Source organism: Anguilla rostrata, chromosome 6 (assembly GCF_018555375.3).
Source record: "Anguilla rostrata isolate EN2019 chromosome 6, ASM1855537v3, whole genome shotgun sequence".
NCBI lineage: Eukaryota > Metazoa > Chordata > Actinopteri > Anguilliformes > Anguillidae > Anguilla > Anguilla rostrata.
In genome coordinates, this window is record NC_057938.1 from 51,217,966 (window position 1) to 51,242,826 (window position 24,861).

Here is a 24,861-nt window from a genome sequence, read left to right on the forward strand (position 1 = left end):
CGCCGCGCCAAGCGGCAAAAACGTGCGGCCTGCTAGCCATGCGGGGGCCGGGCAGACTGGGGATAGGCCTGCTAGCCATGCGGGGACCGGACAGACTGGGGATAGGCCTATTTATTATTTTATGTTTTTTTTGGGGGGGGCTTTTTCAGCTTTATTAGACAGTACAGTGTAGAGAGACAGGAAGAACTAGGAGGAGAGAGAGAGAGGGAGGGAGAGACGTGCGACAAAGGTCGGCGGTCGGACTCGAACCGCCGACGTAGCGGCGAGCGGCGAGCGCGTGGAAAGCGCCCTACGGGCTGCGCCACACGGGACGCCCCGGAAACGCCTATTTTTAGCCGCGCGTACGGAGACGGTGAGACGGCTAGCTGAATTAGGTCAAACTAAATACTTCTCTCTCTGTGTGGAGATAATTTTTCAATTGTGCTGTATATACATGTTGCCGTCTGGTAAAATCGCTGCTGCTGCTAATATAATTGGATTATGCAAATAATTACAATGTGATATTTTAAGTAAAAAAATTATTGTGAGAAATTTGATAGCTGTATTTTTATTAATGATAGTTAGCCAGGAGGTAAAATTGGTTTCTGATACAAAGAAAGTGCCTATTAAAATTTAGACACAGTGCAAGCAAAATAAAGAAAACTGTTTAGCCTTATGAATTAAACAGTGCAAATAAGGATTCTCATGCATGCATGGTTTGAAATTTGCTGAAAATCTTTTATAAATTCACAAAGACCAAAGTCTTCTTTTTTCTTGAACATGCATTTTCTTTGAATGAACTCACTTGTGTTTGCAGTATACCAGAAGGTATGATTTCAGCAGTGAAACATTGAATAATTTTCAGTGTTACTTCGAAACAGTTCTTTGTTGTGAGATGTGGTATTTCAAAGAAAATTAAATGTATGAAAGAAATGCTGTAAAAAGTCAAAATATGTGATTCCGTTTTAGAGAAAGAAGGTGCTGTATGTTGGGAGGGGGGGATGGTGGGTTGGGTACACAATAGAATAACAGTTCATTTTGAAAGCGAGGATTGTTTTGTAAAAAATCATCCTTTGTTTGATTGTTGAACTCGACACCTCGCTCCTTTACATTCTCGCGTTTTTCCACGACAATGCTAACATCGCTACGACAGCGGTAAACGCGAGTGCTACCTGCGAGCGCTACCTGCGAGCGCTAACGTTTGTTCAGCTCTCCTCGCGGCTGTGTCTTCTCTAAGACTCTTAAGAGGCGGAGTTCGGCGCTCAAACATTGACAGCGCATAATTACATCGGCGGGCTTTGCCTCGGGCTCAAGCGCGGCTTGTTTGTTTGCCGACGGGCTCAGCGACAAGCAGCGCAGACGCGCGCGGACTAGCGGGGTGTTTGTGGAGCGGCAATTCATTATCTCCCTTTCAGCGCGCCTTACATTTCAATTTGGGGGCTGGAGGGGGGAGGGAAGACGCGCTAGACTCCTTTGGGCCGATTTCTCATTTGCTGGAAAAATTTAAGTTTTGGAGGGGGGGGGGGGGGGGTGGGGAGAGCCCTTCCACGTGCTAGACTCCCTTTGAGCCGATTTCTCATTTGCTAGAAAAATTTAAGTTTTAGGCACGTAGCCGATGCTCTTACCCAGAACCACATTTATGCAGCTGGGTGTGTACTGAAGGAATCCAGGTTTAGAACCTTGCTGAAGAGCACCGCACTGAAAGAATCTGGGTAAAAGAACCTTGCCTATGGGTACACAGTGCCACGACGGGGATCGAACCCGCAACCTCCCACGTTTCACACCGCGTTTCCTGACCATCACTCTACACTACACCGCCCCCTGTAGGCTGTACATATACTTACGGGACTGGTGATTGACAGTCGAACGGAGAGGACGGCCCGCCTTGTTTGACTCCGCCCCCCTGTCTCTCTCTCCCCATCAGTCGCCGGAGGAGAGGTACGTGAAGAACGCCTACCAGTGGATGGTCCCCTTCCTGCATCGCTGCGAGAGCCAGGACGGGGGCTCGGCCGACGCCCTCCTGCGGGAGTACCTGGTCACGCTGGCCAAGGAGGACCTCACCTTACCCCTCAAAATATTCCAGCACTCCAAGCCGGACGTGAGTCACCGCGTCTGAAAATAACTTCTGCTGGGGGGGGGCCTCTCTTCGGCTCTTTATTTAAACTTCAATTTATATATATATTTTTTTGGGTGAAATTATAGTTTTATTTATTTTTCGAAATGCAAACTGCCCGCGCTGTGCTGTGTACCCCCCCCCCCCGGAAATCCATTCCCGAAGCCCTCAGCTCATTAGCGGCAAAGTGCATTCTTGCCATAGCTCTTGCCTCCATTTCATCCCCCGGACCCAATTTATAGCCACCGGGGGGGGTGGGGTGGGGGGACGGGGGGGTGGAGGGGGGTTGTTACCGACAAGAGAGGGCTTGAGCCATTACAATGCTCTATAACCCCCCCCCTTTCCCCACAGCTGTGGCGAGGCTTGCTGTTTTATGTGTAAAAACAAAAGCAATATACATCTGAAATTTAGGGGCCCCGGCGATGGTGCCTTGGCGGTCCGCGAGGATTCATTTCGGGCCGAGCGAAAAACACATCAGGGCGGAATTTACAGTCCGGGCGCAGCTGTGTCAATTTCCCCGGGAGTTGATTAGGAAATGACTCTCAGACTAATAGATGGTCTTGGTTTAAAAAAAAAAAAAAAAAAAAAATTTTATATCCAGGAACATGGGGGTAGTCCAAATTCGAACTGCAGCAGGGGGTGGGGGTGCGGGGGCGGTTGAAGATTTGTTTTTACTTCGTGCGGGCTGTGTTGAATTGATACTCGGCGGTTCGTGGTTACGCTTCGCTATTCTAATTGGACGAAATTGCCGGGTCTACCCAGAAGTTAATTTAACGCAATTAGATTACTGTCCATTTCTCAGCGTAATGGCCGAAGTGAAGTAATGTCATTTGTTTCAATCGAGGCTCATTATCTGCGGTGGGCAGGTGACGACGATTGACACGAGTACAGCGCGTCGCATTTAGTCTGAGGAGAGATCGAGGCGCCGTTCGTTTATATACCGGGCGGTTGTTCGTGCGGAGTTTAAAACCCGAACCGAGTGCATCCATTTTGTCGTTATACAGCACCTTATTATCCTCGCAGTCTTCAAGCGAATGTTTTTCAGTTCATTCCGTGTTTATTAAAATGAGGAATGGGCTTGGCTTTAACTATGTATGAGGGTTCCTCTAATGCGGCGCTTCTCTGGAGGTTTTTGTTTTCGCAGTTTTTTTTTTTTTCGAAAATGAAAAACCGTTACGGCGGAAGCCAGACTGTGCCGGGCTGCGCTGCCTCTGGCCAGGAGCCTGGCTGACACGTAATTGGCTGTTGCATCATTTCCCGCCTCATAACTGATATCTCCGGCCAATCGGGCGCCTGCGATCGCTGTAGTCCAAGAAGCAGCAGCTGACTGCAGTGTCTTTTGGGGACACGCCTAAAATAAAATGCTATGTATTTTATGATTTTGTGCTACCTTAAAATTCTTTAAAAAATTTTTTTTTTTTTGTAACTATGGTGATGGTGATAGTCATTGTAATAGTAATAGTGATGCTAATGTTGGTAGTAGTAGTCATGATATGCTAATAGTTATGGTAATAGTATTTGCCATGGTTGTGGTTATGATTATGGCAGTGGTGATATAATGTAGCCTAATGTAGCCTAATGCTGTGGTAATGGTGATGTGATAATGACTGTGATGGTTATCGTGATGGTAACAGTGATGTTATGTTTATAGTAACACAGATGGCAGCAGTGCTAGTTTGAGTGGTAATAAGTGGACCTGCCCCCCCTCCCCGCAGTGCCAGCAGAAGATCATTGGAGACCACGACCAGCTGATGTCCGTGGCCCTGGAGTGCGTCTACAGCTGCGAGCGGGACGACCAGCTGTCGCTGTGCTACGACGTGCTGGAGTGCCTCCCGCAGCGAGGCTTCGGGTAAAGCGCTGGGACGCTAATGCTAATGCTAACGCTAATGCTAACGATGCTGAGCCGTGCTAACGCTAACACGAACACAGGAGCAAATACAGTTATTCACCGGTCACACACTGATGTGTGTCTGGGAGAGAGAGAGAGAAATGGAGAGGGGAAGAGAGAGAGAGAGTCACCAGTCGCACACTGATGTGTGTCAGAGAGAGAGAGAGAGAGAGATGGAGAGAGAGTGGGAAAGAGAGGTAGAGAGAGAGATGGAGAGAGTGGAGAGAGGTAGAGAGAGAGAGATGGAGAGAGAGTGGGAGGGAGGGGGGGTGAGAGAGAGAAGGGGAGAGGGAAAGAGAGAGAGTCACCAGTCACACACTGATGTGTGTCAGAGAGAGAGAGAGAGAGAGAGAGAGATGGAGAGAGAGTGGGAAAGAGAGGTAGAGAGAGAGATGGAGAGAAAGAGAGAGGAAGGCTGGGGAGACACAGAAAGCGAGAGAGAGGGGAGAGAGGGAGGGGGAGAGAGAGGTAGAGAGAAAGAGAGGAAGGCTGGGGGGGCTCAGAAAGTGAGAGGGAGAGGGGGCGAGAGAGAGAGAGAGGGGAAGAAAGAGAGGGACATGGGAGAGTTGTAAACATGTAGCTTATGTCCCTGGAACGTGGCGTGATGGCGGGTTTGCCGCGCGTGGCGTCTGGCGCATAACGGGCCAATCCCACGGCCTCGTGGCTCCTTCCCTGTTCTCATCACATGACCGGCGGGGGGGAGGGCTCTGCTGCGGCGGGGGGGAGGGCTCTGCTGCGGCGTGGGGCGTGGGCGGGCAGCTGTGGGCGTTCTTCCGATTGGCCGGGGATTATCTCTGCATGTCCGTCCCTTTCTTCTTCCAACGCAGGGGCCCCCAGGGGCCCCAGGGCCTGCCAATACGATTATCTCTGGACCGGCAACATTTCCTTTTTTCTTCACCCGCTAACTGTTTGCTAAATGTTACTTTTTTTTTTTGTTTGTTTGTCAAATTGATGTGTTCTGGAGGGAGATCCCCCCCCCCCAAAGGCGTGCAGATGAATGTGTGAAGAGCGCTTTCGGACACAGCTGTGCTCCGTTCGCCCTCTCGCCAAAAAACAAAAAAATCATAAAAAACAAACAAAACCGAAAATAATTCTGTGGCTGTGTGCGGTACGGCATTGACTGAAATTGCTCCTTATTACCCTTTAACTGCAGAGGCCAACCGGTCCTTTGTGTTCCTCCGAAAAATAAAAAAGCTCAAAGACTTGTCCCGGGGGGGGGGATTTTGGATTTTAGGTTGCGAAGGTCGGCGTCTGGCGCCCTTCTGACCCCGTTACAGAAGGGAGGCTGTGATGTGTTCTGAAAGCCTTCTCTTTGCGGGCTCGCTTTCCAGAGGGCTGCTCTAATTACAGCTGATCCGCTGCTTGTGGCCGCGTCGTAGCGATTCTCGTTCGCCCCGCGGCCCACCAGCACGTCCGCGGCAGCCTATCGCGTTTTGTTTTTGGTTTTTTTTCTGTAAAATAGTGCGTAACTGACGAATACGACAAACAGTGCTCTCTCTAGCTGCTTACGTCTCCTCATGGAATACAAAGGGGGTCTGGACTGTGGGCTGAGTGTCTGTGTAATATACCAGTCAGTGGAATATATTTTTCAGCGCTCACGTAGCGCATTTTTGACAAAGTACCGTTTAACGATTTTTTAATTATTATGTCTTCGTAAACGACCTTTGGGGATGGGGATGTGGAGGGGGGGGGAAAATGGATCTTCCTGTTCCCGGGAGTTCTATTTTTCGGTAATTACCGCGCGGAACGTTCGTAAGATAAACGGGCGCCTCGTTTTGTGTCCCGCCGTATATAGGGAGCCTGGTTAGCGGGCCGTAAGCGGGGCGTAAACTTGTGTTTTTCGGGCAGCCCGAATAGCGCCGCGGCGTGACTGATCCCGGCTTGTCTTTGTGCCCTCCCCACGACAGGACCGAAACCAGCCTGACCAGGACGCTCCATGACCAGGTGGATAAACTGGAGAAGCACCTCAGGTAGGTTTTTTGGGGGAGACGCTTCCCCCCCGACCGGAACGCTTTAATTTCCTGGCCCGGGCCTGTAATCCTCCTGGCGTCTGAGGCTTCTGCGGGACCGGGACGGCCTGCTGAACAGGTGTTCGGATAATCGGAGATGCAGTAATTCCAGATTTAACACACAGAGGAGGCTGAATTCACAGCAAAGTTGCCTTCGCTGGTGGAAAGGTGCAGTTGCACAGCATTCTGCCTGTCAGTGTCACTGCTGAATATTGCTGTTTTTACTGAAACACAACACATTACTAATTCAGCGTAAATATGAAGGGGATTACATTAGTTTGTCTTATACCGAACGACTGAAAGATAACATAGTTAGATTAGCTGATAAAGGGCATTGTTACCATGGTTATATTCCTAGTCCTCAGAATTCTGTCGTGCTGCCTGTTTATTAGAGATTGCGGGGTTATTCTGCACCACGTTTTAAAGGAAGGGGACCCGTAGTTAATTTGGTGTAGCAGTCTGGAAACGTGCGGGAGATATGGTCCAGTCACATTTCAGAGCAGCGGGTCTTTCACAGAGAGGCTGAATCGCGCGCGGTTCCACAAGGAAGGCCCCACTGTGAGAGACGGACTGCTCGTTCAAAGGGGCTGGATTTTAAAAAGCAGAGGCCCCCCCGTGCCTGACGCAAGAGGAAATCGTGTTGCGTTTCTCTACACAGGCCCTGTGTGTGGAAGCGTGGGGGGGGGGCCGAGCGCTCTGAACCGGCACCGGGGCCAGAAGTAAAAGAGGGCTCGGGATGAAATGCTCACTCGCACAGAAAATCATCAGGGGCCCACAGACGCCGCCGCCGCCGCGGTGAGCTAATTCCAGCCCGAACCGAAACCTAAAGACAAAAAAAAGATAATAGCATCGCCATTTAAAATTACCACCGCTCCGCGCTTTATTTGAATTTTAATAATTGAATGGTGGATTGTAATTTTATCTTTCCGTTGCTTTCTCTTCCCTGTTATTTGAACGCTGTGTAGCGTTTTACAAAAAAAAATAAAAAAATCAGCCCAGGACTCCATTACATGGTTCCTTTACAATTCACTGAGCACACGCTGTGTCGGAGAGAGAAAAGTATCCAATTATATAATGCCTGCAAGAGGCGTTAGCATAAAACCAATCTGGGGAAGCCAAGTTATACCACATTAAATGCTGAACTGTAGATGAGTTCCAGCGAGTGAGAATATCTTCACAGGAAAGGGAAGCTGAAATGTTTTAAAACCAACCGTTAATTACCTTTTCGTACTAATTCTTAATTAGCCAATGAGATGGCGATTTAGCTCTACAAAGCCGACGTAATGATATTTATTTATCGTAATAAATCTGCCGTTAAATACGTCCGTGTGTTTATATTGTGTTTGCGGTCAAGCGTGAAGTAAATTTGAGATTTTACGACCTTGTGAGAATGATTGACAGATTTGCAGGGTATCTGGAAACCTTTTTTTATTAGTAATGAGAAGATGGCTGCAGTTATCTCTGGCGTGGTAGCAAATTAGTCGAGAGAGGTCGCGATCGGATCGCGGTATTCCTGACCGGTCGTGCGGACGTGTTTGCGGGAAAACTTCCGACGGAAACTTCCGTGGCTTCTTCAGTCTGAGACGGCTCATGAATAATGAACGACAGGAAAGAATCTTGAGGTATTTCAAAGGAAAAAAAAAAACCACCTCGGTATCATTTTAATCATCTGCGAGATGATTGGCTGCCTCGCAGAGTCCCCGTGGGGTGCCAGATTGCGTTTTTGCTCATCCCCCTTCCGAAGGGGGGTGAAAAGGCGAGAGTGTTGTGGGCTGACTTTGGGAGCGCATTTGGCAGCCCGTCCCGCGAGCGAAGTTCCTTTCGTCCATTTGACGCGCCTGTCATCGCCGCGCTCCAGGCGTTTTTTCAGACGCGCGGAGGTCATGGCGCTGATTTCCTGTCTCCTGCGCGGAGGTCATGGCGCTGATTTCCTGTCTCACGCGCAGAGGTCATGGTGCTGATTTCCTGTCTCACGCGCAGAGGTCATGGTGCTGTGATTTCCTGTCTCCTGCGCGGAGGTCATGGTGCTGATTTCCTGTCTCACGCGCAGAGGTCATGGTGCTGTGATTTCCTGTCTCCTGCGCGGAGGTCATGGCGCTGATTTCCTGTCTCACGCGCAGAGGTCATGGTGCTGTGATTTCCTGTCTCCTGCGCGGAGGTCATGGTGCTGATTTCCTGTCTCACGCGCAGAGGTCATGGTGCTGTGATTTCCTGTCTCCTGCGCGGAGGTCATGGCGCTGATTTCCTGTCTCATGCGCAGAGGTCATGGTGCTGTGATTTCCTGTCTCCTGCGCGGAGGTCATGGCGCTGATTTCCTGTCTCACGCGCAGAGGTCATGGCGCTGTGATTTCCTGTCTCCTGCGCGGAGGTCATGGCGCTGATTTCCTGTCTCACGCGCAGAGGTCATGGTGCTGTGATTTCCTGTCTCCCGCGCAGAGGTCATGGTGCTGATTTCCTGTCTCACGCGCAGAGGTCATGGTGCTGTGATTTCCTGTCTCCTGCGCGGAGGTCATGGCGCTGATTTCCTGTCTCACGCGCAGAGGTCATGGTGCTGTGATTTCCTGTCTCCTGCGCGGAGGTCATGGCGCTGATTTCCTGTCTCACGCGCAGAGGTCATGGTGCTGTGATTTCCTGTCTCACGCGCAGAGGTCATGGTGCTGATTTCCTGTCTCACGCGCAGAGGTCATCGTGCTGTGATTTCCTGTCTCACGCGCGGAGGTCATGGTGCTGTGATTTCCTGTCCGGCGTTGTGTTAAGCGCGGGCCTTTCAGGCTTCTGATTGGTGCATAAACACGCGCTGGAACCTCAGGCACGGCAGCAGCTGCCCGGGCGAACGCAGCGGAGGCGAGAGCATCTGCGGACGGGACGTTTCTGACGCGGCTCGGTGGGCAGAGCGCCCCTGAGCTCGTCTGACTGGAGGTGTCGGAGCGCTCCTTCATTTGGGTAATTGCGTTTGGCGCGATTCTGTAAACGCGTGGGCCGCCGTTTTTGCTGAAGGCAGTTTGTCTCTCCCTCTCCCTCTCTCTTCTCTCCCCCCCCTCTCTCCCCCTTCTTTCTCTCTTTCTCCCCTCTCTCCCTATCCTCTCCCCCTCTCTCTCTCCCTCTGTCTTTCTCCCTCTCCCCCACCCTCCCTCCCTCTCCCATCTCCCCCTCTCTCTCTTCCTCTCCCTCACTTCTCTCTCCCTCTCCCCCTCTCTCTCTCCCTCTCTCTCTCTCCCCCCCCCCCCCCCCCCCGCAGCGTGGCGGAGGTCCTGGAGAAGCACGGGCTGCAGAAGCCCATCTCCTACGTGAGGAACAGCCAGAGCAGCCGCGAGGAGGCCTACCAGCTGATGGTGAAGCTGACCCGCCACACCGGACGCAAGTAGGCCGCCCCGCCATCGCAGGAAGTGCGCGGGAACGGGGGTGGGGGGGGGGGGGGTCAATGGTCCGTGAACTTGTGGTAAATATAATCGTCCCTGGCCCTGGAGGAGGGGGGTGTGGGGCCGGGCGGGCCGAGGTGTGGGGCGGGGGGGGTCAATGGTCAGTGAACTTGTGGTAAATATAATCGTCCCAGGCCCTGGAAGTTCTCCTGACGGCCCTGCGCAGGAATGACCCCTTCCTGAGTTACATCACATCGCATTTGCATTTGTGAAATTAACATCTAGTCAGACTCTCTCTTGTCCTGAGGGGGTTTTAGACTGCTTATTTTTTTTCATACACGCAGTCCATTCGCACAGCTGGATACTTACTGACGCGATTCAGGCTGACAGCCTCGCTCAAGGGTGCATCGGCTGTTCCCCCCCCGTCTGGGATTTGAGCCCGCAACCTCTGAGTCATTGCGGCCGGCACGTGCCGCGCGCCTGCGGCGTGTTCTCTCTCGCGCACGCACACACGCACGGCCGCAGACGGCAGGTAAACATAATCGGGTCGGTCGGACGCGGCCCAATTTTTCCTGATTACCGCGGCAGCGTTTGGCAGACGCCGTAACGCACGGCGACCGGCGCGGCGGTGATTGCGAAGCACGTTAAACGCGCATCGCGGTAACGACGGCTCGCGCGCGGTAAAGCTGTACCGCGGGTAAGACAGACGAGGGTAGAGCCAGTAACAGAGCGGGTCGGAAGCGGACTGGTGAAGTGAGCGAAGCGACAGAAGCCCGATTCCGTCAGCGCACACGTGTTCCTGAGAGCGGAGCACACACAGCCAATCGCGAGCCGGCAACGGACCGACAGTGAGCCGCAAGGCCGATTATTACCGTCTGCCGCCACGCCGATGTTCTGCCAAAAAAACCCACGAGAGTGATGTTAACCTGCCCCACACTCCCCCTGCTCAGAGAGACAGCGAATGACTCTCTCCCAGCACAGCGCCAAATTCTCTCTGGGGTCGCCCCCGCCGCCCCCCCCACCCGGGCCTCGCGGCCGGAGCAGGAAGGAGTGTGTGTGTGTGTGGGGGGGGGTACGGGGAACAGGTGGTAACGAGTGGATTTTTGGGTCTCCCCGTTGCCGTAGAAACCCTCCTGTGAGTGAGAACCTGTGGAAGGGCCTGCTGCAGGACCTGCTGGACATGCAGCAGAACGTCTACACCTGCCTGGAGCCAGAGACCTGTCATCAGGTACGCTGTCGCTGGGGTACCCCCCCCCCCCCCCGCCGTCTGCCTCTCTCTCTGTCTCTCTCTCTCTCTCTGTCTCTGTCTCTCTCTCTCTCTCTCTCTCTCTCTCTCTCTCTCTCTCTCTCTCTCTCTCTCTCTCTCTCTCTCTGTCTCTCCATTTTTTAAAACTGTCTGTATTCAAATACGTCTGCATTCCATTTTTCTACCAAATGATCGTTCAGTATCTGACAGTATCTTTTTCTGCCCTTCTGTTTAAAATGAGAGTCGACAGGGCCCCCCCCCCCTCCTAATGTATTTTTTTTCTCCTTTATTCAGCCTGGGGGGGAAACAGGGAGGGTTGCCCATAGAGACGGGACCGCAGTACAGAGAGCTTTGGCCAGAATTGAATTGAACCGCTGGCTACAGTGGGGAAAAGTAGGGGGGGGTTTGAGAATTTGCCACCCTACGCACTGCACCACACCGTCTCCCCCCCCCACTCCCCTCTCCTTTCATCCCTCCAATCCCCCCCCTCCCCCCCACGTTTGTTTTGGAGCGCTTTATCAGATTTGAAGGAGAAACCTGTCACATTTTGATTCGATGCGCAGAACCTCAGTAGCAGAGCGCTACTCATTTTCGCTTTCTCCACGTAAGCGTTTCGGGAGTCACGGGGGACACCGCGGTGTCGGCGCGGAGACGGAGGAATAAACCGTCGGGGGGGGCGCGATGGGGACGGTGATGGGATCAGTGGCGTCCCGTCAATATCAATCTGCGCCTCATTTCGGAGAGACGCGTCCTCGCCGAACACCTCATGACTGCGTACCGCGTGAACGAGCAATCTGACCACGAAAGAGCGCCGATGAAACAAAACAAATTAAATCCTAACTTATGGACACGGGGTGGGGGGGGTGGAGGTGGGGGTGGGACAGCATAAAATACCTCCACGCCCTCCCCCCCCCACCCTTGTTTGCGAGCGAAAAGGCAAACTTTAAAACCCCATCAGTTTCTTAACGAAGCCCTTTGTCCAATCAGTGGCCTAAAGCTAAAACCTAAAGCTACCCTTTCAGAATAACGCTAAACGAGCTTTGGAGAAAAGAATTGTTTCGGCCCTGAATCCTGTCCGCAGCTGACGATAGGACGGAAATTATCACGGGGCGGTGACTGGGAGGAACCCACCTGTAGCTCCCGCCGCCGGCGCGGGCCAGCGGCCGCCGGGGGGGGGGCCGTACATCACCGAACCCGCGTCCCGCGGTGAGGCTGGGCTGAATTAGATGTCATCGGCTGCCATTACTGCAGCGTTTCCCTCGCTGTTTTAGTGCCCTTGGTTTCCGGCTCGCCACTCGCGCTCTAATTAGAATGGGGTTCCTGATTGATCCGCGCCGAGGGCTATGTTCACAAGCTCCGGGGAGGGGCGGGGGTTGGGGGGGGGGACCCCCCTCTCCTCTGTCCCCGTCCAAAACATTTCTGAAGTCAGAATCAATCCTGCAATGCTGAATTACACAAAGACTTCCTTATTTGTTTATTTTCTTTCTTTCTCTTTTTTTTTCTTCTTTTATTAATCGCCGTCTTTTTAAAAGCAGTTCTGGAATGGGTTTGCTTCCCTTCTTTTTATTATTATTTCCTTTTTTCCTTCCCCCTCAAGCTTTTTTCCGTGGCTGAGATATGTTTGCTAGGCTGCTGGGCAGGACCTTTTGTTCCGGGGGTAACGGTGCGGTTAGACACCGTGCCGAAAAGGGGGGGTGGGGGGGGGTTTATTGGAAAATTGCTGGCTGCAGGTAAAGGTATACAGGGCCTAAACTGAAAGGTGGAGATCGAAAAACGCAGGTGAACTCAAAGCTATGTCGGGTCAGCGTAACGAATGTGATCTGCCATTATTCTACCTTAAGGCGATGTGCCCCCCCCCCCCCCCCAGTGAGGTTGTCCTCAGAAAGAAGAGTGGCTATCAGCCCACAAGCCCCTGTTGGTATCCCCAGCGTTGTTTGCGGTGTTTGATGTTCGGGGCGATCTTTCATGTATCCAGTATTGAGCTGTGTTCGGTGCATCCAGTCACAACGGAGCACGCTAGCTGCAGGATCTGAATATGCATGTAAACAGTCCCATCAAATGCAGTGTTACTGGATTTGACCAAGGCCCCGGGGACGCCCGGCCGACGTCTAGCCAGTTTTGGTTAAAATGCGATTTGCATTTTGCCCCGACATGCCAGCAGTCCCTGCTCTCTGCTGGCAGGAGCCGCAGCCAATTAGAAAGAGACAGCGCTCTGACCCGCCCCCCGTTTGGTCACTGCCTACAGTGGTGTGTCCGTGGCAACCACTCTCACACACACACACACACACACAGGGCTCCTAGTAGCTTTGCCAAAAACGCCGCAGCGTGGGGGGAAAAAAAAAACAAAAAACTTTTTCCTTAACGGTCACTCCGGACGCATCCGTCAGCCCGCCAGTTGCTGTTTGTAATTAACGGCTGCAGCCCGCATTAACGAGGACGAGCTTGGCGCGGTTGATTGATGGGTGGGCGAAGTTGCGGGCGAAAAAAAAAAATAAAGTAAATGAAGGAGCCGAGGGGGGGCCTCCTGTGGCGCAGCCCGTAGGGCGCTTACCACACGCTCGGTGCGAGCCGCGACGTCGGCGGTTCGAGTCCGACCGCCGACCTTTCTCGCACGTCTCTCCCTCTCTCTCTCCTCCTAGTTCTTCCTGTCTCTCTACACTGTACTGTCTAATAAAGCTGAAAAAAAGCCCCCCAAAAAGAAATGAACGAGCCGGCCGTTCCTCGGTGGTGTGTGTGTGAGGGCCACGTGTGTGTGTGTGTGTGTGTGTGTGCTCTCCGTAGTTTTACAGGGGATTCGGTTTAATTACATATCATTCTGCGCCTAATTGCGCTTTCGTGATTAAGCCAAATTGACCTGCGTTTAGAAAAATACATTTTTAAAAAAATCTGGCAGGTTTTCCACGTTTCGGTACAAAGTCCATTGAATTTATTCTTTCGCTTGCCGATATCGGAAGCCTGTGCTTATTCACCTAAAACATAATTAACGTAATTATAGATTGAGCGTTGTTAATGTTTGTTCACGTATAATTATTTTCCAGTTGAGGCGAATTAAAAGTAATAAATGTACGTTTGTTTAGTTCTTTGAAAACAAAACGATTGCTCATGATCGCCGGTATTTTTCGGACTGCCTATTATATAGAACGAGGCTGCTTCGCTAATTTCCATCCGCCGATGATTTGTCGTTGGGAAGCAAATCAATATTTGCATAATCTGAATGCTCTGGGTTTTAAATACTCAGTATTTATTAAGTTGAATGCTTTCGCTTTTAAATACCGAGTATTTATTTTCACAAATTAAAATGCAACTTTAACCGCATGGCAATTCAGGCTCCACAAAAGGTCGTCCAGCCCCCACAACGGCTGAATAAAATTAAAATATCGAATGATCTGTCATCACGCTGTTTAGCGAAATATCTTTTTCTGTTCCATGGAGCCAATTAAACTGGCGGTGTGTGGTGATCGAGCGCCTTGGCCGCGCTGGCCAGAGAGGGCGCTGTTGAACAGTTTCTTTCCGTTTTAGCCTTAGGAGCCAAAATGGCAGTTTTTAGCCCCTTGCCTGCTCCAGAGTTAGTACTGTTAAATGGACGCTGTGAAGTTTGAAGCAAGGGGGCGTGGCTTCAGGGGGCTGGCTCCTGACACCTTGGCTTTAGTGGCTCCTCCCTGCATGCTAGCATGACACAGAGGGAGCTCAGGGAGGAGGGAAATCAAGCGATCTGTAAACCAACCAGATACTCAACCTTGCATTGTTAACAATCAAATGATCTGTGTAGCCATTCATTAAAGATGAAACATTCCTGTTTGCTGCATCTAATTAATATTAATATTCATTAAGGGGCATGTCTAAGGATAGAACTATGGAAACGGATGTTCTGTAGTTGGTCAGGCAATATGAGCTGCCATTACCAACTGGAACCTCCTGTATTTAGGAAATGGAGCGGATGAAAGAAACACAGGTGCTGACAATCTGAGTCTTCTGCAGAATCTGTGGTAGCTGTTCACCTGGTGCCAACTGGAATCATATTTTTACCCCATTTTTTCTTTTCTATGCTCTGGTTTATTTAACACTTTTTTTTTTTTTTTGGCCCCTGAAGATTTCAACTTTTTAGCACTCTTTCCGCAAACTCTTTGCATGGCTGTCTCCAAACCTGTTCCCCACAGGGGCCGTGCGCAGTCTATTGCTTATCTTTCTGACTCAGAGGATGACCTAATTCTCTGGAACCCTCAGACTGATTAGTATACTTTTTAAAAAACATTTTAACAGACTGCTTGCCTGCTGTTGGGTGCATATCGCTAATTATATTAGCTAGCTATGCGCTGCACTAGCTGTGTCCTACTTGCTGTGTTACCACAAGCAACGACTGTGTGTTCTGGAGAATGTTGGAGTAGAGTTATATTCGCTGTTATATTTATATCTGTTAGTTGTGACGGAAGTGGTTTGAATCATCACCTGTGTCCAAATAACGAAAAATGTGAAATGTGTAGCTATGAATTTCTCCCCATGAATTTCTGATAAGCCACTGGGACAGAGGTTTCCAGATGACGTCACACAGATGCTGTGTCTTTGCCCTTTGCCGGTCATGTTTGTTTCCTGAGTCTATGAGACTGGGTGTATGATTCATAATCTTGCAGTGTGCAGTCATAAAAATAAATGGGAAGATTTTTATTTTTTTTTAGCACTTGCACCGGGCTGGGTTAGAAAAGTTGAACGTTCGATTCAGGTTTTGGGGACAGCAGTATTGGAACCTTGGGGTTAAACAAATAAAAATTATATACGCACACGGAACACTCTAGCTGGGGGGAAACTACAGCACTGTGATGTAAAATATTTTAAGAAAATATATATACGCAGATATCAGTAGGTCGTGGTAAATTATAGTCAGGAAATGTGCAGTGATAGATGATTTTAATATTCTTTGCCCATTGTATATTGCCTCAGCCTGTCTTATCACCTGTTTATGTGTCTTGTCATTGGAATGTTCTTTTATAACTGTTTGCATATTTCAACTCCACCTTGAAAAAGACATGTTTGTCTCAGCAGGGATTTTCCTGGTAGAAGGATAGATAAGTCACATGAATGGCTATAATACCATGTATGACACTGTACATGTTCATTTAAGATTATGTGTTTACATATAAACATAATATATTATTTTAAATAAATACATCTGTGCAGCATATTTGTGTATATGCCGTATCTGATGAATATTTAAGCCATGACTTGACATAATACTTGATCCTGTGCATATGCCCAGAGGACTGCCAGTTTGCATATGCAGCTTTAAGTCTTTTAAGTTTGTGTGTGTGTCTATGTGTGCTTGTATGTGTGTGTGAGTGTGTCTGAGTGTGTGTGCTTGTGTGTGTCTGTATGTGTGTGTGAGTTTGTGTGCTTGTGTGTGTGTGTGTGTGTGTGTGTGTGTGTGTGACCTTCAAGGTGCCTTTCCATACATTTTTGAAATACAAGACAGGCGGTTTTTGAAAGTTGCTCTGAATAAATGGCTCATGCAGTGCACGGCACGAGCGTGTGACAGCCTTCCCACAATCCTCCTCTCTCTCCTTCCCTCAGATCTTCACGGAGAGCCTGCTGTGCTCCAGTCGCCAGGAGAACATTCGGCTGGCGGGCCAGATGATGCGCTGCAGCTCCCACTCCCAGGACGTCCCGGCCAGCCTGGCGTTCCGGGGGGGCCGCGCCCACCCCAGGGTCTCCTACCGCCGGAGCGTGGAGCTGGTGCTGGCCTCCGCCCGCGAGTACTTCAACTCCTCCACCGCGCTCACCGACAACTGCATGACCCTGGCACGGTAACCACACCTCCGCCCCCTCCCAACCCTCCCCATCCCCCCTTCCAAGCCGCCGCCCCCCCAGCCTGTCTGAGACCCCCACCCGCAGCACCGTTAGCGCTACTGCTTCCTGTTTCTCAGACGCGCCGCGCGACGGCGTTTGTCGTCGTCGGTTACCGCGAGTGCTTTCTCTCGTGGTTAATTCAGCGGTTTCCGTATCGGTTGGCGGTCCTCCAGGAGCAGTTCTCTGACTGCCGAGCTCCTGCGGCGTCGGCGGCGGCTCCTGTAACCCGCTAACAAGCCGATGGATTCCTGGGATTTGGGGGCCTCGTTCGCCTCCTCTGTCAGTCCGTCGATTCGGGAAAAGCCGTTAGCCCGCTCTCCAACCGAACCGGTTGTCTGTCGGGGAAAAAATGGCGGCGGAGCAGGTGCGCGATTAGGCCTGCGTGCGTTTTGAGCGGGGAGCAGGTGCGCGATTAGGCCTGCGTGCGTTTCGGGCGGGGAGCACGACCGCTTTGAAAAACAGGGGCCGGGGTTTGAGCGCAGGTCCTCGCCGGCCTGCGGTCGGAGATTCGGCTGGACCGCGCGCGCGCCCGTCGGCCCGACCGGTGTCTCTTTTCGGAGGGGGGGGGGGGGGGACGCGGCCGGCTTGATCGGGCTCGGCGCGGTTTGCGGAAACGCTTCAAACGGCGCGTCTCCGAGCCGTCCGTGTGATGATGTCGTCTTTTATCCGGGCCGACGGCGTTTGCTTTCTTCCCCCGTCGCCGATGGAAACAGCTGGAAGATTATGATCACATGAATCCCTGATCAGAGCCAGCATTAATTACAGCTCAGGCCCAAGGTCGCTCGGTCACATTTTTTGTTTGAATGTTTTATAACGCTGGAGCTGGGGGAAAATCTGCTTGTCCTTTTTTGATGGGAAATAATTGGAGTCTGTAGCTATCCATGATTGGTTCTGCCTCCTAACTGCGATTGGTCTCCACTGCTGTCTCCTAACTGTGATTGGTCCGCTCTTCTGTCTCCTGACTGTGATTGGCCCCCTCTTCTGTCTCCTGACTGTGATTGGCCCCCTCTTCTGTCTCCTAACTGTGATTGGTCCCTTCTGTCTTCTAACTGTGATAGGTCCCCTCATCTGTCTTTTAACTGTGATTGGTCCCCTCTTCTGTCTTCTAACTGTGATTGGTTCCCTCTTCTGTCTCCTAACCGTGATTGGTCCGGTCTTCTGTTGTCAACTGAGACAACTAACCATCAACTCTCAGTCAGGGGCTAATGTACACAAATGTCTGGCAATTTAGTCAACCGTTTGCTTGGCCCTGAAAGTGAAGTGTTTCGCCAGCAAAACATTTAAATAAGAAAAACGAAGTGTGTGGCCTTTTCAACCAATGTCAGCTGAAAGTCATCAAGCTTCCACTGCAGGGATCGGGGTGTTTCGTTTTGGACTCAAAAACCTGCGTTTTTCAGGTTCTCATAAGAGGGGAACTGGCAGAATGCCTGCAGACACCAGAGCAAATGCCACTGCAGCGTTCAGCATCCAGCGTGCAGCACAGCGTTGTGCGGAAGCTGGGCCAGAGTTTATTTTGTTTACTGGCATCGGAAAATAATTTCTGCTCCAATGTTTTTATTATTTATTTATTTATTTACTTATTTATTTCTCTCCCCCAATTCGAAAGAGTCCGATGAGGTTTAAAAAAAACAACAGCTGTAGAACTGGTGCCATGCTAGTAATTACTGAGTGGCCGATTGGGCAGCTTAGCATGCTAAGGCAGCTGTGAGCACTGCCATTGTGACGGTGTGTCTAAAAAGCGCCGTACAGGAAAAATTCAATCGACTCGAAACGAGATGAAAGCCACCTCCATCTTAGGAGTTCGAGCCTTTTGTTATTTTCATAGTCAATCTAGGTGAGGTCAGAGGGGGCCTCCAAACACGGATTTGGTTCAGAAAGGGAAATGAACGTGTTTCCCAGCGATAAAACTCTTAATTCTCTCCCCTACCCGTTGCCGTTCCATTGTCCCATCGAGCTCTCTGCCTTTTCCGGGTCACCTTGTTGAGAATGTAAAGTACTGCCGTTTTTGTGAAGACGCGATGCCGAGAATTTGCGTTTGAAGTGGATTGTGTTTGAAGCTCCAAAGTCAACTGCTATCGGTGCAGATTAACCTAACGCAGCCGAACGTTTGACACGGGAGCACGGCTGTGCTTTTTAACGGCGAAAAATTCCTAAATGCCTTATTTTTATCTGTCCTCGGGTGCTGTGAATGTTTCGAGTTTGAGTCTACGTACTGAGTTCTGTAATGGGTGTAACTCTCCACGCAATTTGCTCTCCAAAAAAACTGGCACGTAGAGCTTGATCAAAAGCTTTCAAGTGAAAACATAACTCACATCTTGATTGGAGGAGAGCACTATATTGTACGGGTGCAGATATGTTTATCTGTTCGATTTGCCTCAAGTTAAAATGGCCGCCGGTGTGTTGATGGGAGGTGTTTGTCCATTTTAGGTCCTGTTTGCAGCTGATCTCTGACTGCCCACCCGACATCCAGGAAGAGCTGGACCTGATCAACGCTCTCAGCCAATTGGAGGAGTTTGGGGTTAAAATCCTGCCCTTGCAAGGTACTGCGACGTGAACAGCCAATGAATGTCCTCGGATTAGGCCACGCCCCCCACCACCACCACTTTAAACAAAAGAGCGAGATTAATTTTCTCACCGAAATGTGCGATGATAATAAACAAGGTGGCATTGTGTTCTTTTTTTATAATGTGTCAGAACCACTGAGTGTGTTGCAGGGTTGTGAAACTAGTTCCATGCCAGAGTGGTGAAAAATTATGCAAGCTTAATCTTTGAACTGGTAATAAAATACATTTTAAAAATCATTTCAGTTTTAGTTTATGCTTTTCAATTTGCCCAGACAGTTTTGTGTGTGATGAAGGATATTTTATATATTTACAGAAGTTTCTGAAGACCCGCTGGCTTGTGGTTTAAAGCAGGGAAAAAAAAAAACATTTCAAGAAACTCCAAAGCAGTTTGTCCCACAGTGTTACATTTCCAGAGGCTGTACATATGATTTTATTGCATTGTAATATTTATAAACATAAATATCAATTTTTATATTGTGCCGGTACACTCATCTTTTCTTGAGTGTAGCGGTCTCGGGCTTCACGCGCCACAGTAAATAGTTACAACCGAAAATAAGATTGAATTAATTTTTTTGGAAAAATAATTGGGTATAACATTGCTCCACAAACCGCTTTGGAGCTTGCTCCAGAATATGCATTTGAGCTGACAGTCAGTTTGCTTCTCAAGCTAGGGTTTTTAAATAGAACATTATTGTTTATCCTGAAAGTTTTGCGACTTTTAACATATGTGTATGTTTTAAAATCATACTCCTTTTTACGTCGGGTGTTGTTATATTAATCAGCTTGACAGATTAGTGCCGGAGTAATCTTCCTTTCCCCGTTCTCGCCCGCTAGCCCTCTTCCCGTAGTGATAATGAATCCCTAAACGGTGCCAAAAATAGAAAAGATGGCCGACCCGGGCCTTCTCAAGGTCAGCCTCGTCCAGCCAGACCACCCCACCCCACTCCGGCCTGAGCGAGGCCGCTGCGCATCGTTCAAACCCCAGTCACATGACCAGGGCCATCCACAGAGGCAGAGCGGCGGACGTCCTCGACACGTCGACATTCCTGCGGTCTTCAGAGCATTTTTAAACCGTTTAAAAAAAAAAAAAATGTTTTCCCTCATTCTGTGGGAAGTAGGCTCATTTCCTAAGTGGTGCTCTGCACATCGTTCAAACCCCCGTCACATGATCAGGGCCATCGCCATGACCCGGCCCCTGCTGTCCACAGGAGCACAGCAGCAGACGTCCGTGATACGTTGACGTTCCTGCAGTCATCATAGCATTTTTAAACATTTAAACACTTTTTAAAAACACATTTCCCCTCATTCTGTGTGAAGTAATTTAGGAGCTGATTTTCGGGGGTGAAGTATTAATTTCATCCTTCCGTCTTCATCTCTCTTTCCGTGCCGCAGTGCACCTCTCTCGTTTTTTCTGCAGGAACGCTGAATCTCAGGAAAGTCAACTCGAACGAACCGGGAATAGCACTTCCGATGATCCGTATCAGAGCTCGGAAGAGTTTGGGGGGGGGGAGAAGGCTGTGGAGCAAACAACATCTGTCTGTTGGACTAATTAAAGTCTGAGCCCCGAAAACGCTCGTGAGCAGGAGCAGAGCAGGGCGTCACTCCACGTCGCCGTGGCTACGGGCGCGGCTTCGCAGATGTCCCCGCGTCCTGCACCAGGGCCGCCGCGGCTCGTGAACCCCCCCGGCGCCCCTTCCGGCTTTTGATGATGTGGCATTTGTGCCGCCGCACGCCAAATGTTCCCCACCGCACCCCCCCCCCCCCCCACACCGACGGGCGATTCCCTAATTACTCCCTTTCTAATTAAACGTCAGATAAATTGGGCTGATTTACATTTCCTGTCTGAAAGTTTTTTTACGCGGCAGAACTGCGGTTCAAACTTCTTTCCCCAGTTCCGTAATTCCCGTCTGGGGAGACTGCCGGATTTCTAGCACCCTGCGATCGAGCTGGAGGCTTTTGACTGGAGTGTATAAACGGGCAGTTTTTAAAATGTTTGTTCTCGTTTTTTCTCCGCTGTTTGGAATCGGCCAATTGCGGCTCACGCTGTAGCGCCTGTCGCGGCCTCCATTGTCAATTGGCCCACGCTCCCCTCCGAAGCACGCAATGCTTTAGCCGCCCCCTTCGGTCGCTAGTTTGGGGTACTTCCGAGGTTCGACCCCTGCCGTGGGGGTTCGCTGGTGTGCCATGAGATTCCGTCATTCCAGCCAGCTGAGACCCGCCAGTCGCTGGGTGACGGCAGAGCCAACTCCTAGTCGCCATCCGGGGCCTGTCCACGGGCTGCCAGCCGTGCGGTTGGCGCAGTGGCGGTCCGAATTTCGATTCCCGACTGCGGGGTCCGTCCCTTGCGCTGGAACGGCGCCTTAACGGGGTGATCCACCCAGCCGCCCCAAAACAAATCCATTATTTAATTTGCATTGCGGAAAATTCCACACATGCATTATATATACTGTGTATATATATATATATATATATATAAACCCAATGCTGGCAATGATGGGCAATATTATATTTCATACTCTGCTGAAATTCTGGGATTCATTATGAGGGACATTAGGTGACCCCGCGGTGTGCAAATAAGCAGCCGGGTTCTCGGGGGAAATAAAAAACGGAAGGTGTGAAAATGGGAGCCCGTCGCTCCTCGGCCGGTCCGTCTTAATAACGGCCGCGTCCCGCCGTGGCGCCGTGGCGCTCGCCGCTGTCAGGGAGGCCGCTATCATCCGCTATCCGCCGCCGCCGGGACCGCTGCTCGTCAGTCCCCAGGCGATTCGGGCCCTAACAGACAGGCGTCTTGCCGGGGCCCGTCGCTGATTACACGCCTGTTTGCTTACCGCCGCATTTTTAAATAACTGCCAGATGCACTGCACCGCATCCATAATGCCGACTGCTTTATTTATTTATTTTATTATTTTTTATTTTATTATTTCTTCACACTTAAAAAAAGAATTTTTTTTTACTTACTAGTAGCTAATGGTGTGAAACTATTTTTCGGAAAAAAGTAATTGAAATATTTTTTTGCTTTTGTTTAATTTAATTGAGTCCATAATCAGTCCTCAAGGACCCATTTTTTCATTTGCTCCCTGTACGTTTACACTATTGGGGTGTGTGTGTGTGTGTATGAAAGCAAAGCACGATCGACCATAACGATAACAGTCCCTTTCACTATTATAGATCTTTCTCACAGGGCTGTAGTACTGGTGGACAGTAAATTTGTAGATTCAGTCTACATATACAGTGCTGTGTCTACCTGGTTCAAAAAGATATAAAAGTTTCTCACAGGGAGAAGCCATAAAGAATCGAATCTTTAAAATAAAACAAAAAACTGTTCAGATGGCCTCATTAATCCAGCGATCAGCGCAGTTGTTTTTTTTGTGCCTTCAAGGCTGAACATAAAGGAGTGTCTATGCAGGCTTTTGTAAAGATGGCTGCCGCTTCGCTGGCATGGTGTCAGATGTCAGCGTAGTTTGTTTACTGGCTCCAAATGCCACGGGCCTCAGATGGGGGGATTTAACAGCTCGTGCTGTTTGAGCCGATTACATCGCCTCTGATGGAGATCACGCTTTCTGACCTTTGGGTCCGCCCCCCCTCCCCCCCCCAATCCCCCTGACAGTCGAGCACTTTAAACTCATTCCCCCATCAGCCTTTGGGAAGGGGGGATGGCGGGGGGAGAGGGGGGGGTTACCGGTTGATTCAGCGGCCAGATGGCCAGCCGCACGGAAGAGACCGCTGCTCTCCACTCGCTGTTTGAGCCAGACATGCTGGGCATCCGGGGGGGAAGGCGGGGGGGTGAAAAGGTGAAAAATCTTTTGCACACGCCGAGCGTCCTCTCGCCCCCGAAGAGAGCCGGTCGAAACAAATGGAACCCCCAACCCCCAAAATCCCCCGACCCCCTCCAGCCCGACCCCCCTTTCCGCCTCCGAGGCCGGCATGGTTCCGGCGGCTTCCGTCTGCCCCCAGAGGTGCTTTCGCTGATTAATATTTCAGCACAGGGGCGCGCGCGCGGGCCATGCATCAAAAAGCAATATACCCCCCACCGCAGAGTCCTAATCACTTTACAAACAGATGGCGCGGCCAGATGAAAATCTTCATATCAATCACGAATTCGCAATTACGGCGAATGCGAAATGTCAGGGAAAAGTTGAGCCCGCGCGGTTCTCAACCTCGCCTTGCGGTCTCCACGCCACTCCCATCTCTTCAGAGGAGCTGCTGATAAGGAAGTTGGTCCTGATGGATAACCATAGATATTCTTTCATATGTATGTGTATAAAAGTATAGAACTATAGCTTTCTCCACCCTCCTGCTGCTCCAATAATTAGTATTTTACCAGATTGGCCAGATATAATGTTGCCTAGCATTATGCCACTTCCTCCCCAAGTTAAAAAAAACAATAAATCTCATCATGGCTAAATTAAATTGCACATGTCTTTTTCGGCTTGGGAGGGTGGAGACGAGCGATACGGCGAACAGCTGTAACCACGGGGCCCTTAAGTCATTTTCATCTTCGCCATTACAGAAAAAACAAAATGGCCTCTTGTCTCTTTCCAAACTCATAAATTTCAGATGGCGTGGTTTTTTTTTTTTTTTTTTACGATTATGGCGTGTGTTCTAGAAGCTGTGACTGTGTGGCTGAGTACGAGGCTGGCGTTATGTCAGAAATGGTGCGTGTGGAGGATCTGGAGGGTTTTACTGCAGTGCTCCATGCGTGTGAAGAGCGGGGTCTGTTGGCATTGTTGGTTTCGCTTCATTTCAAGGACTAAACATGCGCCCGTTGTCCCAGTCTGGATAATTTATTGCTTAATTGAACTCAATTAACCCCGCATTAATGAAATTTACCCTTGAACGGTTCCGTTGTGATGTCCTCCACAGCGAAGTGGCAAATGACGTGCTCACGGAAAGTTAATTGCATCATCAATCAGCATTTATCTGCCAATCACTGCAAAGGGAAATAATGAGCGTAATAGATTTCATATTGGCCTTTCTGGGATGATGTGGTTTACCCGCTCACGTATAAAGTTATGACGCGTTTACCGTCGTTCATTTCAGGGGGAGTATTTGCAGCATTTAATATCGAAAAGAGAAAATTAACTTTAGGCATGAGGAACAAACGCACGACAGCGAAAACCATCACAGAGCAGACATCGTGAAATGCATTTCTATACAAAAACACATACAAAAGCGGTTACAAACGAAAGCACATACCCAGAAGTCGGCCACTATGTATATTTATAACCCCTGAGTGTGTTTCAGGGTATGAAATGAACAACAGCCACCAGCCAAAAAGCTGCTGAAATGTTTCGTTTGCGGCTGGTGAGGTTTTCCAGTCCAGCAGCCACTTTGGCAGGTTAACCAGCCAGACTGTGTTATGTTTGTAAAAAGGTCGTCTTGGTGATGAAGTGTTGAAAATGGCAGGTGCTTTTTTGGAATCCAGCACGCCACTCTGACCAGCGGGTGAAGAAAGCTAATTTCATGCCCCTGGTGCGTTGCTTTAATTCACAGCCAGGTGTGAAAGTGTGAAGTCAGCCATGTTGCCTCTCTTTAACACCTCTCCTCTCTCCCCCCCCCTCTCTCTCCCCCACAGTGCGTCTGCGGGAGGACCGCCTCTCCCTGATCGAGGAGTGCGTACGCGAGTGCCCCACGGCCTACAGGCAGTCGCCCGTCCTCCTGGGTTTGGCCGGCCTGCTTCGCGTGGCAGGTAAACGGCGTGTGAATGTTAATCGCGGGTGACAGCCGCGGGGGGCGGGGGGGGTGTGTGGGGGGGGTCGCGACTTTCACCCAGTCATCTGACTTATTGACGCATTCCCAAAGCTACTTGTGAGGAAGCAAGGAAGCAAGTGAGGAAGGACAGGCGGACAAGTTACGCATCACCCA

The 24,861-nt window shown here is 50.3% G+C and overlaps 1 protein-coding gene across 1 annotated transcript in view; it reads left to right on the top strand.

The window, feature by feature from the left end:
* The window catches only part of nbas (NBAS subunit of NRZ tethering complex), a 178,911-nt gene that overhangs the window by 42,183 nt on the left and 111,867 nt on the right, over positions 1-24,861 (top strand). The window contains exons 25-32 of the mRNA XM_064340412.1: positions 1,904-2,077; positions 3,808-3,941; positions 5,888-5,950; positions 9,228-9,350; positions 10,474-10,576; positions 16,157-16,389; positions 18,860-18,972; positions 24,572-24,685. Of these exons, the coding sequence (XP_064196482.1) occupies positions 1,904-2,077; positions 3,808-3,941; positions 5,888-5,950; positions 9,228-9,350; positions 10,474-10,576; positions 16,157-16,389; positions 18,860-18,972; positions 24,572-24,685 (1,057 nt within the window). The remainder of the gene's footprint in view (positions 1-1,903; positions 2,078-3,807; positions 3,942-5,887; positions 5,951-9,227; positions 9,351-10,473; positions 10,577-16,156; positions 16,390-18,859; positions 18,973-24,571; positions 24,686-24,861) is intronic.